Source organism: Papio anubis, chromosome 5 (assembly GCF_008728515.1).
Source record: "Papio anubis isolate 15944 chromosome 5, Panubis1.0, whole genome shotgun sequence".
Lineage (NCBI taxonomy): Eukaryota > Metazoa > Chordata > Mammalia > Primates > Cercopithecidae > Papio > Papio anubis.
In genome coordinates this window covers 114,825,150-114,842,720 of record NC_044980.1, presented here as the reverse complement: position 1 = coordinate 114,842,720, position 17,571 = coordinate 114,825,150, and the positions used below count along the sequence as shown (strand labels likewise).

The 17,571-nt window shown below is 36.2% G+C and overlaps 1 protein-coding gene and 1 long non-coding RNA gene across 3 annotated transcripts in view; one reads left to right on the top strand and one right to left on the bottom strand.

Moving 5' to 3' along the window:
* The window catches only part of SRFBP1 (serum response factor binding protein 1), a 61,243-nt gene extending 58,052 nt beyond the window's left edge, over positions 1 to 3,191 (bottom strand). Inside the window, exon 1 of one of the 2 annotated variants that reach the window (XM_003900032.5) lies at positions 3,050 to 3,191. In XM_003900032.5, the coding sequence (XP_003900081.1) occupies positions 3,050 to 3,085 (36 nt within the window). In that variant the 5' untranslated portion in view covers positions 3,086 to 3,191. The other variant, XM_021939620.2, reaches the window with a different exon arrangement.
* Positions 3,192 to 3,271: 80 nt separating this feature from the next.
* Positions 3,272 to 17,571, top strand: part of LOC103885365 — a 77,524-nt gene continuing 63,224 nt past the window's right edge. Inside the window, exon 1 of the long non-coding RNA XR_648405.4 lies at positions 3,272 to 3,371. This is a non-coding gene — a long non-coding RNA (uncharacterized LOC103885365). The remainder of the gene's footprint in view (positions 3,372 to 17,571) is intronic.

Here is a 17,571-nt window from a genome sequence, read left to right as displayed (position 1 = left end):
AAGAGCTTCTGCACAGCAAAAGAAATTACCATCAGAGTGAACAGGCAACCTACAGAATGGGAGAAAATTCTTGCAATCTACCCCTTTGACAAAGGGCTAATATCCAGAATCTACAAAGAACTTAAACAAATTTACAACAAAAAAACAACCCCATCAAAAAGTGGACAAAGGATATGAACAGACATTTCTCAAAAGAAGTCATTTACACAGCCAACGAATATATGAAAAAAAAGCTCATCATCACTGGTCATTAGAGAAATGCAAATCCAAACCACAATGAGATACCATCTCAAGCCAGTTAGAATGGCAATCATTGAAAAGTCAGGAAACAACAGATGCTGGAGAGGATGTGAAGAAATAGGAACACTTTTACACTGTTGGTGGAAGTGTAAATTAGTTCAACCATAGTGGAAGGCAGTGTGTTGATTCCTCAAGGATCTAGCAATAGAAACACCATTTGACCCAGCATCCCATTACTGGCTATATACCCAAAGGATTATAAATCATTCTGCTATAAAGGCACGTGTGCACATATGTTTTTTGTGGCACTGTTTACAATAGCAAAGACTTTGAACCAACCCAAATGGCTATCAATGATAGCCTGGATAATGAAAATGTGACACATACACACCATGGAATACAACGCAGCCATAAAAAAGTATGAGTTCATGTCCTTTGCAGGGACATGGATGAAGCTGGAAACCACCATTCTCTGCAAAGCAACACAAGAAAAGAAAACCAAACACCGCATGTTCTCACTCATAAGTTGGAGTTGAACAATGAGAACACATGGACACAGGGAAGGGAACATCTCACAACAGGGCCTGTGGCAGTGGGCGGGGGGGGGGGGCGCGGGGAGGGGGAGGGATAGCATTAGGATAAATACCTAATGTAGATGACAGGTTGATGGGTGCAGTAACCACCATGGTGCATGTATACCTATGTAACAAACCTGCACGTTCTGCACATGTACCCCAGAACCTAAAGTATATATATATATTTAAAAGATTAAAGTTTGAGAAGAGTCCATGTAAGTAGCTGGGAAGCCAGTACAGCAGCTGTACTAGGATTCTAGTGGTGATGGAAAAGAAGTGAAAAGATTGAAAGCAAATTCAAATTATTTTTCAGATACATTTCCTCCTTAAGAAGTTGTTAATTCACTTCTGCCTATTTTCTGAGATGGTTTCTTTTAATTTCTATGAGGTATTTCCTATTAAAGGCATTAGTCTTTTGTCATATTTGCTGCATATTTTTTTTTTCTAGTTGGTTGTCCTTTTTCTTTTCTTTGATATGTTATTCAATTTTTTAATGTAGATAAATCTATAACTATCTTTCCTTTCGTGGTTTTTTCCCCCCACTAATTTTAAATTATAATATCCTCCATCATCTCCACTTTTTTCTGACCTTTTTATCCCCTTCACATTAGAACACACTAGACTTCAGTGATGGATGTGTATAGTTCCTGCTTTCATAAATTCATTTAATTACCTAGTAAACATATGTGTTACACGTGACAGACACATAAACACAGGAAGACAGAAACAGTTACGTAAGTGTTTCCAGAGGAGAAAGCAATCTGGCTGCACAAAGAATAGACACCTAACCCAGACCAAGGTGAGTTAATGAAGGTTTCCTAGAGGTCAAATTTTAACTGTTTTGAAGAAGAATAGAAGTTAGCTAAGTGGAAAAACAGTCTTAAATGGCTTATACCCTGTCGTTTCCATCATCAAAGTCATTACAAAATTTGATATGAAGCTCCCTGGGGTTGAAATCCCAAGGACATTACTCCGATCTTTCATACATCACAGGTAACCTAATGGAAAATAGCTCACCAAATGCTTTCTGGCAGAAAGCATAAGCTTAATGTATGGTTATGAGTAAATAGTAACTGCTTGCAGCTTCCCTCTTCAGCATATCTTGTACTCCACTGTCAATTGAAATCCAGACTCGTTAATCTGGCAGTAGGGAATATATTTCAGTTTTATTTCCTTCGTCATCTCACAAGTTCCCATCAGTGAAGTTACCTATCCCTATATTACTCACGGTTTCTTCTGCTACTAACCCTTTCCTGCTTATACCAGTTCCTCTGCCTGGAATGGCTTCTTCCCCTTTCCTGAATCACTGACTAAGTGATTCCTGGGGAAGATCCTTAAAGACCAAGTACAAATATTACCCACTTCATTTTCCCGCCTTGTTACTAGAAAATATGAAATATCTCTTACATTACTATATGTACTCTAAACAGTGACCTGCTCATCCACGGGATAAAGAATTTCCTTTCTGTATGTCACTGTGAGTTCCTTACTCGATCCTTACGTTTCCAGCTTACTTTAAGACTTCGGATGACATTACTTTGTTGAATAGAAGCAGAAACCAGAGGCGAGTAAGTGGTAGGAATAGTATTTTGTTGACCTTAGCACATTATGGAAGAGACGGTGGTGAGAACAAATGTCTGATGAGAATGGACTGAAGAAGCAGAAAAAAGAATTGGGGATAGCAAGTATGAACAGTTCTTTATTGAAGTTCCGCTGTAAATGGAAGCAAAGGAGTAACACACTAACTGGAAGAGGAAACGAAGTACTGAGCATACAGTCTCATTCAAGATCAGCAATTTCTTAGAAGCTACAGCTCTTAATTTCTCTCTTTCATTTTCGACAGGCAATAAGGAGCAGGTAATGTGTACTGAAAGTTTAAGGGTCAGGCACTTGCAAATACTTCACATATCTCAGTTAATCTCACAACCACCCTGGGACGAACTATCTTGAGTTCCGCTTTACAGACGAAAATATTGAATATCCAGCCTAAAGGGTCTTCCCAAAGTCCCATACACATAAATTCGTGGGGCCTGACACATGTCTGTCACTTTAGTCACCTAGAGACCGAAAAGGGAAATTACCGGTTGCCAAACTCCAAGTTGTGGGAAACTCCCCTGGGCCCACCACGAAAGTTCCTCCAGCCGCACCCTCTTTGCCCGCCTCCGACCACGCGTCTCAAAAGACCTGGTTTTGAGGACCCTCAAAGTCAGCCCCATAGGTTCCTCGGCGCTCACCTCGTTATTGAGGTTCAGAGTTCCCGGCTGAGCCATGGTAGATTAAGGAATATGATCCGCCGTTGCCTGCACGTGAACTGAGTCTCTCAGACTGCGGCTGCGTCGCCACGCCCCTCAACGGAAGCCTCTTCTGTCCACAATTCATCCGCCGTCTGCTCTAGCTGCCGCCTGGGAAAAGGAAACGTTGACGCTTGGAGGGGAAAACCGGAACTGATATAGAGCAACTTCCGGCGCAAAGGGCGGCGCAACGGAATTGCGCGTTCCTATGGAAACCAGAGGAAGGCTGGTAGCGGTGGAACGTACAGGTTTTCAAGATGTGGGGGTGTGTGTGTGTATGTGTGTGTGTGTCCCCTTAGTACACTGTATGTGTGTGTCCCGTTAGTACACTGCGCCCGCATTGTACCGGCCTTGGTTTTTCTCTCGTAATGGCGAGGGGGGCGCTGAACGGCTGTGAAAGAGCTCTTGTGAAATGGTCAAGCACTTGAATGAACGATTTTTTGCTTCCATTTTTTAAAATCTAGTGTTTGTGAAGATTTTTTGCTTTTCTAACAAACACGCCTTTTTAAATCCTCACAGCTTTTTGTTCCAACCTCACATTATAGCTGAGGTGCGAACATTTTTTCCTGCACACTATAGAAGGGTTTAAATTTAAGGAATGAACGTTTGAAGCAAAACCAGGATACACATTTGGTACTGCCTGTGGGAATGGCTGTTTAGAAATATTAGCCGGCGGGCATAGGAGACGTAAGGGAATGTGTTTGAATTAGGTAATGTATAATTGTCAACACTTTCTAGTATTGACCATTAAAATATGTCAAATGCTGGTCCAAGAGCTTTACATAAATTAGCTCAAAATCTCCACAGAAATCCAACAAGATAGATATTATTATTCTATTATAATTATTATTATTTTGTTAGAGACCTGGTCTGTCTGTCATCCAGGCTGGTGTGCAGTGGCACATTTATAGCTCACTGCAGCCTCAACTCCTGAATGCAAGCCATCCTCTCACCTCAGCCTTCCAAATAGCTAGTACTACAGGAGTGAGCCACCCAACTCTGCTCTGAACTATTATTTTACAGATGTGTAAAGTGACTTCAGAGGCACCCAGTGCCTTGCCCAGAGTCACTTGCCTGGTACTGTCCACTGCTATAGGACTTCAAGTCCAGCTACATAATATGTGGGGTGCAGTGCAAAATGAAAATCCAGGCCCCTTCATTCAAAATACAGGAAAAACGTTTCTTCCGGCAGGGGACAGTGGTTCATGCCTGTAATTGCAGCACTTTGGGAGGCCAAGGCGGGCGGATCACCTGAGGTTGGGAATTGGAGACCAGCCTGACTAACATGGAGAAACTGAGAGGTGAAGCTAGCTGAGCTTCTGGGTGGGTTAAGGACTTGGAGAACTTTTCTGTCTAGCTAAAGGATTGTAAATGCACCAGTCAGTGCTCTGGGTCTAGCCAAAGGTTTGTGAACACACCAGTCAGCACTCTGTCTAGCTAAAGGTTTGTAAACACACCAATCAGTGCTCTGTGTCTAGCTAATTGGGTGGGGACTTGGAGAACTTTTGTGTCTAGCTAAAGGATTGTAAACACACCAATCAGCACGCTGTGTCTAGCTAAAGGTTTGTAAACACACCAATCAGCCCTCTGTGTCTAGCTAATTGGATGGGGACTTGGAGAACTTTTGTGTCTAGCTAAAGGATTGTAAATGCACCAGTCAGCACTCTGTGTCTAGCTAACGGATTGTAAACACCAATCAACACTCTGTAAAATGGACCAATCAGCAGGATGTGGGTGGGGCCAAATAAGGGAATAAAAACAGGCCACCCGAGCCACCAGTGGGGTAACCTGTTCTGGTGAAGCTTTGTTGTTTTGCTCTTCATAATAAATCTTGCTGCTGGTCACTCTTTGGGTCCGCACTGCCTTTATGAGCTGTTAACACTCACGGGGAAGGTCTGCAGCTTCACTCGTGAAAGCCAGCGAGACCACGAACCCACCGGGAGGAATGAACAACTCTGGACGTGCCACCTTTAAGAGCTGTAACACTCACTGCAAAGGTCTGTGGCTTCACTCCTGAAGTCAGCAAGACCACCAACCCACCAGAAGGAAGAAACTCCGGACACATCTGAACATCTGAAGAAACAAACTCTGGACACACCATCTTTAAGAACTGTAACACCCACTGCGAGGGTCCACGGCTTCATTCTTGAAGTTGGTGAGACCAAGAACCCACTGGAAGGAACCAATTCCAGAAACAAAACCCCATCTCTACTAAAAATGCAAAATTAACTGAGCGTGGTGACGCATGCTTGTGATCCCAGCTACTTGGGAGGCTGAGGCAGGATAATCACTTGAACTTGGGAGGCGGAGGTCCCAGTGAGCCAAGACCATTCCAGACTGGGCAACAAGAGTGAAACTTCGTCTCAAAACAAAACAAATAAAATAACCAGTTTCTTCTATAGTGTCTCTTGACTCTTCATGGTGTTTTTAAATTTATTATTTAATGAGATGCTCCCTAAAGCACAGAGACATTAGGTTGTCAGGGCAGACCCTCAAAGGTGCCTGAGACCCCTGCCCCAAGAGTCAGGTAGGAGTGTATGCACTGGAACAAGGTGGCAGCAGTTGCTGGGTGGAGACAAGAGAGCAGGAAACCAGAGAGTCCACCTGGGGAGGCTGTGGGAGACAGGACCACACATGATCTGAGACAACAAAGCCTTGGCACATGTTCCATTATCCCGCTGGACTTCACTTAACAAAATTCAAATTCCAAAATGAAATTACTAATAGTTTCAAGATGTTCCCAAAGCAGTTAACCAAGGCCCACTTCTAAGCCTTTGCCCAAGAAACCAGCCTTGTCCAGAACCCATGCTGTTAACTCATAAAACTGAACTCCACTTAGAATAGCTCTGACTTGGTAAACGAAATAGGTATTCTTTTAGTTTGGTGCATTATTTGGACACAAATGGATTTAACAGCTGACTTCTTGTTTGGCCAGTGTTACATGAAGGTAGTTTTGCCATTACTAAATCGTACACTGAATTGTAATTGTTTCCTTTGTCTACTTTCTGTTATTAAAGCTGAACTCCTGCAGTGTAGGAACTTTTTCATCTCCAGGTGGGTAGTGTACTTTGCATATAAATACATAGGAAGGAATGTCAAATAATCAAGAAAAATAGAGAGCTTTATGGAAAATCTGTCTTTAAAATTTGGGAGAAAGGAGTTATGATCCCATAATACTTCAGAAAATGTATTATTAATACAAAATTTTCCTGTAACTCTAAAAAGCTTTGCAGCCTTTTCTCTTGACCACTTCTTTTGATCCCTAAAATCTCAATTCTTAAACCACCAGTCTCCTCAGGATCAGCACTTGCTTAGTTGTTTTCCTCCTTAGCCCATGCTGTCTCCGTTAGCTATGAGGCTTCCTCTGCTACATCTGCTTTCTCAAGTGCTACTTCTCAAGACCAGGTCAAATTTCATCCATGTCTTTTAAGAATTATTTCCACAGCCCCAGAGATAAGTTTAATTTTGCTCACCAGTGGGTCATATTTACAGTATTTATGATAGTCTACCAGTGGGGCATACTATACTATTTATGACAGTCTACTTTAATTTGAAATAATTTGTGTACTGGTTATTCTTTTATATTAAAAGCTCTCAACAACCTTAGATACTCTTGTTTTTAAAGAGACTAGTATTGTTCCATTTTTACAATATTAATGTGAAATCATTTGTTCCAGGTATATCACCTCCAACTCAATCTTCCTACCTCTTTTTTGAGACTTCCTACAGTCTCAAAAATTATTTTGTTTGATAACAAAGGTAGTTCTACTAACTGGTTTTCATTAAGCAATGCCCAGTTTCTCCAGTAATAATAATGTGTTTGTGTTAATTAGGTTGAAAGTTTCTCTAGAAAGCAAACTGTCTCACTGTTTTATTCATGGAGGGCTGACCTGGATCAATTCAATGCTGTCAGATGTATGAAATGACAAAGCTATTATAATTAAAAGTAACTAGTTTGAGACCTTTTTTTCTTTTTATTACAGTGTTCCAATTAGTGGAACTAAGGGTCCACAAACACATTCCATAGAGACTCAAGTTTTTCAATGTCAAGTTCCTTAAGAGTTTCTTAGACCCCGCTGTGTTAGTCAGTTTGGGGTGCCAAAATAAAATACCACAGTCTGGATAGCTTACACAACACAGATTTATTTAGGATGCTTGAAGTCCAAGATCAAGGTACCATCAGGATTAGTTTCTGGTACAAGCTCTCTTCTTTGCTTGCAAATAGCCACCTTTTTGTGGCCACAACCCCATGTGACCTTTCTGCTGTGCACATGTGGAGAGAGAGCTCTGTGGTGTTTTCCTCTTCTTATAGTGGCACCAATCCTATTGGAGTCCTAGCATTATGGCCTTATTTAAACTTATTACATCCCTAAATATTTTATCTCTGAATAGCATCATACTCAGGGTTAGGTCTTCAACATATGAATTTGAAGGGCGGGGGAAACAATTCAGTTCACAACACCCACTTTCCTTGAGAATTCTTCCATGACTACATCAAAGTAATCTCTTTCTTATCTAACAAGCTGGATTACTACCATTATTCTCATTTTGCACTTTTCTTAAGTTTTAGTCATACTATTATAGATTACGACTAAACATGGATGTTTAGCAAACAGAATAAAATTGAAAAGCTTACTCACACATGTATGAACGCATGATTTTTGAGAGTTTCAAAGACAATTCTGTGAGGAAAAGTTAGTTTTCTTAACAAATTGTGCCTGAATAATTGGATATCTATATGGAACACACACACGTGCACACACACCACTTTCACCCACATGTAACACCACCTAGAAAAACAACTCAAAATGGTTGAGTTTATATCCAAATGTAAAACCTATAGAACTTCAAGAAATCATAGGACAAAAATTTTGTACTGTAAGCAACTACATGCTAACGAATTGGAAAACTTAGAAGAAAGGATAAATTCCTAGACACATACAATGTACCAAGATTGAACCATGAAGAAATCCAAAACCTGAATAAACCAATAACAAGTGATAATATAGAAGCCTTAATAAAAAGTTTTCCAGCAAAGAAAAGCCTGGGGCGTGATGGCTTCACTGCTGAATTTTACTATGCACTTAAAGAAGAACTAAGAACAGCCCTACTCAAACTATCCTGAAAAACAAAGAAGAGAATACTTCCAAAATCATTCTATGAAGCCAGTATTACCCTAATACCAAAGCTAAAGACACATCTAGAAAAGCAAACTACAGAATATCTCTATGAACATTGATGCAAAAATTCTCAAGAAAATACTAGCAAACTGAATTCAGCAACACATTAAAAAATCATTCATCATGACAAAGTGAGATTTATCCCAGGGATGCAAGGATGGTTCATCATATGCAAATCAATTGATATGACACATCATATCAACAGAATAAATGACAAAAATATGATAATTTTAACTGATGCTGAGAAAACATTTGATAAGTTTAGCATTCCTTCACAATAAAAACTTAACAGAGTATACAAAGAACATATCTGAACATAATAAAAGCCACGTGACAGAAACAGCCAATATCATAATGATTGGTGAAAACCTGAAAGATTTTCTGCTAAGATCTAGAACAAGACAAGGATGCTCACTTTAACCACTGTTATTAAACATAGTACTGAAAGTCTTAGCCAGAGCAATCAGACAAGAGAAGGAAATAAAGAGCATCTAAATTGGAAGAAAGTAAAATTATCCTAGTTTTGCAGATTATATGATCTTATATTTGGAAAAACAACATCTCCACCAAAAAGCGATTAGAACTGATAAATTGATTAAAGTTGCAGGATACAAAATCAGCATACAAAAATCAGTAGCATTTCTGTGTTCAGTGAACCATGTGAAAAATCAAGAAAGTAATCCCATGTATAATAGCTACAAATAAAATTAAATACCTAGGTATAAACTTAAAGAAGTGAAAGATCTCAGATCTCTACAATGAAAACTACAATGCAAGAAAAACTATGATGTAAGAAATTGAAGAGGACACACACAAAAATGGAAAGATATTCCATGTTTATGAATTGGAAGTATCAATATTTTTTAAATGTCCGTACTACCCAAAGCAACCTAGAGATCCAATGCAATCCTACCAAAATATCAATGACATTTTTCACAGATATAGACAAAATATCCTAAAATTTATACGGAACCACAAAAGACCCAGAATAGCGACAGCTAGCCTAAGCAAAAAGACTAAAACTGGAGGAATCATATTATCTGGCTTCAAATTATTCTACAGAGTGATAGAAACCAAAATAACATAGTACTGGCACAGAAACAGACACACAGACCAATGGAACAGAGTAGAGAACCCAGAAGTAAATCCACACATTTACAGTGAACTCAGTTTTTACAAAGGTGCCAAGCACATGCATTGGGAAAAGGACATTTTCTTGAATAAGTGCTGCTAGGAAACTGGATATTCATATGCAGAAGAATGAAACTAGACCCCCATCTCTCACCATATATGAAAATCAAATAAAAATGGATTAAAGACTTAAATCTAACACCTGAATCTATTAAGCTATTAAAATAAAACTTTGGGGAAGCTCTCCAGGACATTGGTCTGAACGAAGATTTATTGAGTAATAGTCTACAAGCACAGTCAACCAGAGCAAAAGTGGACAAATGGGATCACATCAAGTTAAAACGCTTCCACACAACAAAGGAAACAATCAACACAGTGAAGAGAAAACTCACAGAATGGGAGAAAATATTTGGGAACTATTCATCTGACAAAGGGTTAATAACCAGACTATATAAGGAGTCCTGACAACTTAGTAGAAAAAAATCTAATAATCTGATTTAAAAATGAGCAAAATATCTAATAGATATTTCTCAAAGACATAAAAATGGCAAACAGGTATAAGAAGATGCTCAATATCTTCATCGTCAGAGAAAAGCAAATGAAAACTACAATGAGATGTCTTCTCATTCCAGTTACAATGACTTTTATCCAGAAGACAGACAATAACAAATACTAGTGAGAATGTGAAGAAAAGTAAACCCCTGTTACACTATTGGTGGGAATGTAAATTAGTACATCCAGTATGGAGAACAATGTGGAGATTCCTCAAAAAACTAACAATAGAACTACCATATGTTACAGCAATTCCACTGCTAGGTATATACCCAAAATGAAGGAAATCAGACTATCAGAGAGATGCCTGCACTTCCATATTTATTGCAGCACTATTCACAATAGCCAAGATTTGGAATCAACCAAATGTTCATCAACAGATAAATGGATTAAGAAATTGTGATGCATACATGCAATGAAATACATTCAGTCATAAAAATGAGATCCTGTTATTTGCAGTAACATGGAAGGAACTGTAGGACATGATGTTAAGTGAAATAAGCCAGGCATAGAAAAAACAAACTTCACATGTCCTCACTTATTTGTGGGAGCTAAAAATTAAAACAATTGAACTCAAGAAGATAGAGAATAGAATGATGGTTACCAGAGGCTGAGAAGTGTAGTGGATGGGGGAAGTGGGGTGGTTAATGCATACAAAAATATAGGTATATAGAATGAATATGATCTAGTATATGACTACAGTCAAGAATAATTTATTGTGCATTTAAAAATAACTAAAAGTATAATTGGAACATTCATAAAACAGAGAAATAATAAATGCTGGAGGTGATGAATACCCCATTTACCCTGATGTGATTATTACACATTGTATACCTGCATCAAGATATCTCATGTACCCCATAAATATATACACCTACTATGTATCCATAAAAATTAACAATACAAAAAATTAAGAAAAAAATATTTTCAATTGAAAAAAATATTGTGACCTTGGGTTAGGCAAAAATTTCCAGGATATTAGACAAAAAGCAGAATCCATATAAAAATACATTTAAAAATTGGACTGAATCAACAATAGAACTTCTACTCTTCAAAAGACACTGGGAGGATAGTCAAAAGAGAAACCACACATGGAGAGAAAAGTTTTGAAAATTACGTATTTTATAAAGGACTTTAACCTTGACTATGTAAAGAGCTCTCCAAAAACAAAAGTTAAGAAAACAGGCAGAAGATTTGAACAGATATTTCACTCTTAAAAGATATGTGAATAGCAAATAAGCACATGAAAATATGTTCAGCATCATTAGACATCAGGGAAATGCGAATTAAAACCACAATGTGATTTCATTACCTACCTACTAGAATGGCTAAAATAAAAAGTCTGATTATACCAAGTAAGATGCGGAGTACCTGGAACTCTCAAACATCATTAGTGGGAATGTAACATAGTACAATTTATAGACAGAGTTTTTAAAGAAGTTTCTAGCATATGATCTAGGCCTTCTCATCTAGATTAATAGAGAAATGGAACTATGTGTCCATACAGAGTCTTGTGCTTAAATATTCAGAGAAGTTATACTTTTAATAGCCAAATGATAAAAACAATACAAAACTTTATTCGACAGGCAAATGAATAAACTCTGATACCCACACACACATACACACACACACGCACACACACTAACATCATTCAGTAAAAGAAAGCAATGACACACACTACAACATGGATGAATTTCAAAATAATTATGCTGAGTGGCAGAATCAAGACAAAAGAGTACATACTATATTATTTCTTTTATATAAAATTCTAGGAAAGCCAACTAATGTATAGTTACAAAAATAGATCAATGGTTGCCTGCTGAAGTGAGAGAGGAGGGATAGAAGGATGCCAGAAAAAAAATTAAAATGGTCATGAGGAAGTTTTGGAGGGTAATTGATATGTTCATTATCTTGATTTTCGTGATGGTATCACAGTAGATACACATGTCAAAAGTTATCAAATGTATATTTTATGTATATATGCAGCTGTGTGTCAATTAAAGCTCAATAAAACTGTTAAATAAATACGTTTACCCTTGGACTAGCAATTACACTTCTAGAAAAATATGGTAACATTACACTGGTACAAATTACTGATGCATGTAAAAAGCTATTCAGTATATAAGTGTATGTAATAATAGAAGATTGGAGGGAACTTGTCCATCAACATGTAACTGATTAATAATCCATTAAAAAGAATAATCAACTCTTTATTGGAATGAAAGGCTTTTCATGATATATTGTGCAATGAATAAATCAAGTATCACTACACAATAGTATGCTATTGTTTGTGTGTTTTAGAAGGAAAGATATGTGTACACATACACACACAAACCACAATTACTTGTTTGTGTAGTATCTTTGTTCTTTACAGGGGAAGTGAGAAGCTGGATAAACAGGTAAAATCTTTCTACCATGTTTCCTTTTGTACCTTATAAATTTTGTACCATGTGTTATTAACTTTTAAACCAAATAAAATTTAAAATGTAGTCTCATAGTTGTTGTTGCAATTGTGAAAGGAATATATTCTCTCATTTCCATATACTTTAGCTGGTTACCAATATAGATACAAACTATAAATCATGAATTTTTTGTATATGTTTTCTAGTCACTTTTTCAAGTATTTTTTTGGAAGTGAGAAGGATTTTTAAGTTTGTAGTCATATTATTAGAAAGATAATTACCTCTTTCAGTATTTATAGCAATTATTTTGTTTTGAATGATTATATTTATTAGAATTTCCAAACAAATGTAATAACTGTGTAAGTAATAACAGTGATAGTGAGTACCCTTTACTTTTTCCTGACTTTAATAGGAAGAGCTTTAAAATTTCACAACTTAGAATGATATTTGATGTTTTTCATGGTGAATAATTTAATCAAATCCAGGTTTTTTTTTTTTCTATTTTACTAGAGGCCTTAATTGCTTTGATATGTTGTTTTTCTTTTTAAGGCATTTTTCCCATATGTGTTCTAATTGTATCGCAGCTGTTAGAAAGTTATGGAAAACCAAACACCGCATGTTCTCACTCATAGGTGGGAACTGAACAATGAGATCACTTGGACTTGGGAAGGGGAACATCACACACCGGGGCCTATCATGGGGAGGCGGGGGGGGGGAAGGATTGCATTGGGAGTTATACCTGATGTAAATGAGGAGTTGATGGGTGCTGACGAGTTGATGGTTGCAGCACACCAACATGGCACAAGTATACATATGTAAAAAACCTGCACGTTATGCACATGTACCCTAGAACTCAAAGTATAATAAAAAAAAAAAAAAAAAGACACCAAAAAAAAAAAAAAGAAAGTTATGGGCCATTATTAAGAAAGCAGATGTAACTCTATATTTTTCTCTTTTACTTAAATGAATAGAAAAAAGAGAAGTTATTGTTTATAATCTTATCTTTTTTATACCATGTTGTTTACAATCTTTGGTATTTGAACTATTGTTAGTAATTCACCTCACAACAGATTGCAGCACAACTGAATGTTTCATCCACAATCCAGTACCACTGCTCTCAAATTTTATTTTGACTTTGCACTTTCAATCCTCTATCCCCTGGGTGGCAGTGTTGTTCTCCAAATTGCACATTGTAATCCAAATTGCAGATGTTGAGGAAAGCAATCTAAATATGGTATGCATAGCATTTTCTGAATTAGAAAGAAAATAGATGGATATACCAGGTCTTATATTTATTTAATGCTTAGGATTAACACCTTAAGATTTCAAATTTTGATTTTAAGTCACTAAACAATAAAGTGTCTGAGTGAAACACTAATGGATTCATTTAAGATTCTGTTTTTAAAAAATATATAACAAACTAAAGAGTGTAACCAGCTACTGTATAAGAGGCAGATAATTGACAAATCACTAAGTTAATAGCTTCACTAAATCAACCTTCTAATATATTTCTGGCATAAATTGCATTTTAATTTTTATGGAGCATTTTGATTAGATTTGTTACTTTATGTCTCTAGGAAATCTAAGAAAGTTTTATTCTAGAAATTTTATATCTTAAAAATTTTCAGTAGGTAGTTAATGTCATGAAGCCAAGTTTTATAAAATTCAAAGTGATAGAGCTAATACTTACTTAGCAATTTAACATTTGGGCTAAGAACTTTGGCTCTGGAATCAGACTATCTGATATTAAATTCTAATTCTACCTCTTAATAACTATATGATCTTGGGGAAACTATGTAAGCTCTCTATGCCAAGGCTTCTTTATTTGTGAAAATAGGAGTGAAAATCTATCTCACAGGATTGTTGTGATATTTAAATGAAAGCACAGTATAGAGTTCTTGATAAATATTTACCTCTAAATAACTTACTGTTATTTTTATTATTTCATTTGATCTTAACAGTAACTTTGTGAGATAGGCATAGTACATGTGAGGGATTCATATTTTATGAATAAAAATATACCTAAGATCATAGAGGTAATAAGGAGACAGTCCAAGTCTTTTGACATAAAATCACTGGTAGCGGTTTTATAACAGCTCTATGATATGAATGTATAAATTACATTAATAGTTGGTAGCCACCATGTCATTAATTCCCATTCATCTAATTACTTATTAATATCAATAATTAATGAGGTAATACAATTTATAAACTATACTTTCCTTCACATAAACAATTTACTTCTTTTAATTATTTGCCAATTAGCCCAAGATAGGCTCAAGATTATTGTAACAAAGCCTGTAATAATTTAAAGTTCAGAAAACCTTATTAAAACCCAGTTCAGATTCTTTTCAACATAGTGATTGGCTTTGATTCATTTTAATAAACATTGTTGAGTATCTGTTTTACAAAGCATTGTACTAGGTTCAGTAGGAGATACAAAAATTATGAAGACATTGTCCATGTCCACCGTGGACTTAGAGTAGTAACTCAATTGATTCTAATACCAAGATAGACTACATTAAGTACTGTAGTAAGAGTGTGAGGCACTACTGGAGTATAATAGGGCAGTGAGTAAGCAGTTTGACGAGCATGCTTCCTACAAGAGGTGGAATTTGAGTTTCATTTGCAGGGAAGGAAGGCACTTTAATAGGAAGCTGAAGAATAGGAAGAAAAAGTTTCCACTGGAGGAAATTAGTTAGATAAAAGTAAGGTAGTAGAAGACACACTATTTCACAAATAGAATAAAGCTTCCAAATGATCTTTCATAAACCCCTAAAGTCTCCAAAAACATTGTTATGCCTAGAAATGAAAACCTTTTTAATTTCTTAAATATATTTTCTACACACATCCCTCCTAAAAAATGATAGTTTTCTTAAGTTATTAAACATTTGAAAAATTGAAGTAAGGTGTTTTAAGGCAAAACACAAAATACATGAATCTTAGTAGACTGATAGAAGTAGGTTTCAGAATACCTGGAAATTTATGGATCTGTAAATTATTGAATAATCTCTAAAGGAAATTTTGCTGCATTATACTTAAACATAAAGATATAAGTTTGAACGAGAGTAAAGTGAATGATATTGTGAAAGTTGTTTATTCAAAATGGAGACATTCATGTCATACCCAACTAAAATGGAATTGGGAAGCCATGAGGAAGGACACCCAAGTCCCTGTTCCAGGAAGTATTTTTGCAATTCAACAGAAAAAAACATCACTTGAAGATTACATCTTTTGTAGTAACTGCTGTCACTACTCAGAGCTCAGAAGTTCCTATGCTCATTCAGCTCAACACTGCCAGTGCCAATGAACTCTCTTTCAAAACAATGTACATAACTTATCTCTTTTTCTCAATAAAATTCCAGCCTTTCTTTTCGTTTTTCAGACACATCTAAGAGCTACTCTGGATTGTGTGCGTTGAATTGCAATTTTAATCCTTGTATATTATTCCCAAATAACTTGTTTATTTGGAAATTCAACTATAAATAGTTTTACTGAAGGTTTACAATGTAAGCCTGTTCAGAGAAAACATTTTTAATCTGTCCATCAGGGAATAAAGGATTTGTAGCAAATTTGTTGGGCCACTTCTCCATCAAGACCAAGAGAGAGGCAAGATATATAGCCTGGAGAGGTAAAATTAGCAGGTCACCTAGCCTCTGCTTGAAGAAATCAAATGCTATTTCTCTAGTAAGAAGAAGAGTAAGAGAGAGAAGCTCTGTTATTTTGCCCAATTCATAGTCAAGCATGATATCTCTGCTTCATTATTTTACAGAGATTCCTCAGTGTGCTCACTGAACTTTGGTAACTACTTGTTACCGCTCTACTGAAAGTCTACTTGTTAATGTCACCAGTGACCTCTTAGGCACTAAGCTGGGTTTCAGAGAGCTTTAGTATGAGATCATCATCCCAGTCCTTTGCCATTGATTGACAAGACTTGACTGTGTTGGCTGAGTCAGTTACTGCTTCCTCTTTTGCCTCCCAACATGTATCACTGTCTAAGCTATAAGCCTCATCAGGTAGTGGTTGCTTCACATCAGACTTTTTCATACCTCACCTAGCCACATGGACACTATTAATTCGAAATTATCCAGCCCAAATGTCAATAGTGCTAAGGTTGAAAACCCCTGATCTATGTTTATGTCTATAACAACCAACTGTATAGTGCAATGAAGTACTAAGGGCTGGGCTGTGGGACAGGATAATATCTGCAGAAATCTGTGCTTAAAAACAAAGACAATAATGTTATTAGGGAATGCTGTGACACACCAATATGTAGGAATGTCTCTACTTTTTGCATTTGATTAATACTTTATTAAATATACTTGACAATCAATATAATCTGTAGGGAGCCTTTAAAATGATGTTTTCATAGTTTTTTCCTTTTTTACAATCATGGAAAGCAGATGGTTCTCTAAAACTTACAGGTAATTAAAGGCTTCTTAAACTCACAGCATACAAATATTTCAACATTTAAATAGAAGCTCATTTTCTTCAACAGTAATTTCCTTGTACATTTTTATAAAAATATAAAAAGGACATTAATAGTTTTAAAAACCTACACTTAAACTAAATCAAGATTTTTCTACAAATTATACTTGTTCCCAAAAAGTTTAAAAGGTATCAGAGAGTAATATGATATTAAACCAAATAATCTCATCACAATGGAGCATTTTACTTGTAAGCAATATTGGGCAATATTTCCTATTTAACCTTTCATGCTGGGTTTTAACTGTATATATGCTACAAAACATACCGGATTAATCCAAGTCATTCTATTTATGCAGTAGATTGTTATGTATGACCAGTTACCATATAATGTCATACTGTAATTGCACAAATGGCAATATTTATGACAAACCTTAGAAAATCTTTTTAACAAAAAGCAGACCTCACTGCTCCATTTTTTTTTTTTTTTATAAAAATTACCTCTTCTCCTCCTATTTATTTTTTGCCTTGAATGGTACCTTTTATAGCATGTTAATACACAAAGACATTTACATTACTTTTATCTAAGTTAACCTTTTACATGGTTGCTTTCTTTTTGGATACACAGAATTTATCAAAAGACACTGATAGTAGATTCTTAAGCAATTCTGAATTTTTTGGTCCCTTTTTAGGTTCCTCCAGAATGATTTTCCTCAGAAAACTGTATCTCTAAGAACTCAATGAACCAAAAGAAAATGAATGACACAACATAGCA